Source organism: Sinocyclocheilus anshuiensis, unplaced genomic scaffold, assembly GCF_001515605.1.
Source record: "Sinocyclocheilus anshuiensis isolate Anshui unplaced genomic scaffold, SAMN03320099.WGS_v1.1 scaffold2739, whole genome shotgun sequence".
NCBI lineage: Eukaryota > Metazoa > Chordata > Actinopteri > Cypriniformes > Cyprinidae > Sinocyclocheilus > Sinocyclocheilus anshuiensis.
In genome coordinates this window covers 100874-103869 of record NW_015542334.1, presented here as the reverse complement: position 1 = coordinate 103869, position 2996 = coordinate 100874, and the positions used below count along the sequence as shown (strand labels likewise).

At 40.9% G+C, this 2996-nt stretch overlaps 1 protein-coding gene across 1 annotated transcript in view; it reads left to right on the top strand.

Moving 5' to 3' along the window:
• Window positions 1-2733, top strand: part of LOC107691075 (NACHT, LRR and PYD domains-containing protein 3-like) — a 35573-nt gene extending 32840 nt beyond the window's left edge. Inside the window, exons 9-10 of the mRNA XM_016489556.1 lie at window positions 1953-2163; window positions 2413-2733. Coding sequence (XP_016345042.1) covers window positions 1953-2130 — 178 coding nt within the window. The 3' untranslated portion in view covers window positions 2131-2163; window positions 2413-2733. The remainder of the gene's footprint in view (window positions 1-1952; window positions 2164-2412) is intronic.
• The last annotated feature ends 263 nt before the right edge of the window (window positions 2734-2996 follow it).

Sequence of the window (2996 nt, the reverse complement as noted above, 5' to 3'; positions counted from 1 at the left end):
CGCCCTGGAGGAACTCTGGGGAGCTCGCGTCTTCACCAAACTTGACCTGCGGAGCGCGTACAACCTCGTTCGAATCAGGGAGGGCGACGAGTGGAAGACGGCGTTCATTACCCCCGCAGGCCACTGTGAATATCGGGTCATGCCGTATGGCCTGTCAAACTCCCCGTCCGTCTTCCAAAGCTTCATGAACGAGGTGTTCCGGGAGTTCCTCAATAAGTTCGTGATTGTCTACATAGATGATATTCTCATCTACTCCCAGAACCTGGCCGAACATCACCACCACGTCACGCAGGTCCTTCAGAAGCTCCGTCAACACCAGCTGTTCACCACGTCACGCAGGTCCTTCAGAAGCTACGTCAACACCAGCTGTATCTGAAATTGGAGAAGTGCGAATTCCATCGCTCCTCGGTCCAGTTCCTCGGATATGTCATCAGGAAGGAAGGTATCCAGATGGACCAGGAGAAGGTTAAGGCCATCAGGGAATGGCCACTTCCACAGACGGTGAAGGAGTTACAAAGATTCCGGGGATTCGCGAACTTCTATCGACGGTTTGTGAAGAGTTTGGTACTGGTGGCCCAGTATGGCCCGGGATGTCAACAGGTACGTCCAAAGCTGTTAAGTCTGTGCCATGTCTAAAACCCCACGTCATCTCCCCGTAGGCAAGCTCGTCCCACTGCCTGTGCCCCGTAGACCCTGGTCCCACATTGGAGTGGATTTCGTCACTGACCTCCCTGCCTCGAATGGTAACACCTGTATCCTTATTGTGGTTGATCGCTTCTCCAAGGCCTGTAAGTTCATCCCTCTCAAGGGTCTACCAACAGCATTTGAAACAGCTGAATGCCTATTCACTCAGGTCTTCCGGAACTATGGCCTCCCGAGTCTGACTAAATCAGTGAAACATTGTAGTTTTATACACATTTTAGGAGGCACAGCTCAGAGCAGACAAAGCTCCTGGGTGACAACCTTAAAGCATGCAAATGGAGTAAGCAGTTATATCATCCGCATCAGACTCTGGAATGTCACCAGCCCTAATTCAATCAGCGACTCTCGAATTATATTATCATAGAGATAAAGAAATGTCCATACCTTAAGTATTGATGATCACTAACAATGAGCACAAAGAATGGGCAAATGGAGCGGAGCACGAAGAGTCATTAGACAAACAGTGATTGTCTCAGTTATTTTGCTTGTTTGACTCAACCTACTAGAACCTTTGCATAACAATAATCCATTGACGTCATCATCTTCACTTTAAATGCCAAATACCATGTACATGACTTAAGTTTTTCAGGTGATCTTTTGTCATTACACAGGATCAGCAGATCTTAAGCAGTTTCTTAAATTTGTAATCCCACAGCATCTTCTGAGCACCTCATATTTGATCTGTCCTCGGGACGGTCACTGATTATCCCATGAGCTGATGACAGATCTCTCATAATAGCACTAGTCTTGAGTGAAAGAATTTGACATCCTTATCAGTTATTTCCAGCAAAAAATAATTGTGAAATGAGATTTTGGTCACATTGCTCACCCCTACTATGAATGCATTTAAAAGATACAGAATCAATTTGAATCACATTGAATGGAATTGTTCTGAATTTGATAAAATTGTTCCTGAATTGAATCAAAAACCTATGAATTGTCAATCAAATTGATTAGCTGTCAGATTCAGCTGATTGTCTTTTATCTCTTAATATTTCTGCATTGGATACAAATGTGTTAAACCTCACATGACAAGACCAAAAAATAAACAGGAATAGAAAACATAAATTAAATAAATAAAGATTGAGGGAGCAAACATATGTTTTACTCGTAATCTACAACTTTAATTGATTTGAAACATTAACTGCAGTTAGCATCTAAATGTACCTCATTCAGGTCAAAAGATTTAACAGGCTTTTGTCATGAGTTCTAATGTCACAGATGTTTTTATTGTTTCTGTGTGTTTGTAGATTAGTGTCGTGTGCGGTGAGAGATGAAGGCTGTCGTTATCTGGCTTCAGCTCTGCGTTCAAACCCTTCACACCTGAGAGAGCTGGATCTGAGCTACAATGACTCAGGAGAATCAGGAGTCAAGATGCTCTCTGATCTACTGAACGATCCAAACTACGCACTGAACAAACTCTACTGAACGATCCAAACTGCACACTAAATAAACTTTTGAGTAAGATTCATCTCATCCTGTATGTGTTTGTATATGTATTTCAGTCTAACCATCTACAGATATACAGTGGAGTGAAATGTTACTTAGAAGAGTCTGTAATAGGGCTGTAGGATATGGAGGAAACAATTAATTTATGTAGTTAATCTGCTTATCAATCTCACTGAGTAGGTCTTCTTTAAAAGATCTAAATTCTGTCATTTGCTCACCCTCATGTAATTTCACACCTGAATGACTTTCTTTCTTCTGCAGGACACAAAAGAAATGCATTTTCTTTTAAGTGGACAAAAGTCTTTGTTCCTACAATGTAAGTAAATGGTAACTAAAACTGTTTGGTTACCAACGTTTATCAAAATATCTTGTGTTCAGCCGAAGTTTCTGTTTCACTGTCAGAAACACACATGCAACTGAATAAAACAGGTGACACCCTCATGTCCAACAGATCATTTCTCCACAGTGAAAAAACTAAAGAGAAAGTGCTGAGTATGACACCATTTAAAGCCCATGACTACAGATATTGTTACGGTTCTGGTCTAGGGTCAGGGAGATAACATAAATAAAAATCTCAGAACACCTGTTTGCACGTTTCCTTATTCCTTTTATTTTTCCTCTTTTTTTTTTTCCTTTCAAACTTTGGGGTTTGCTTAGATAAAAACAAAAAAAAAATTGACACTGACTAAATCCAGTTGCAATTAAATAAACCTGACAAAAGAAAGAAAATAAAAATACAGTGATCTTACCTAACTCCCTAACTACATGAAAAACAGGAGAAAAAGAAAATAAGTGGCACCCAACCCCTACTGCTTCAGCTGTGAAGGGAAAGTTAAATATTTACA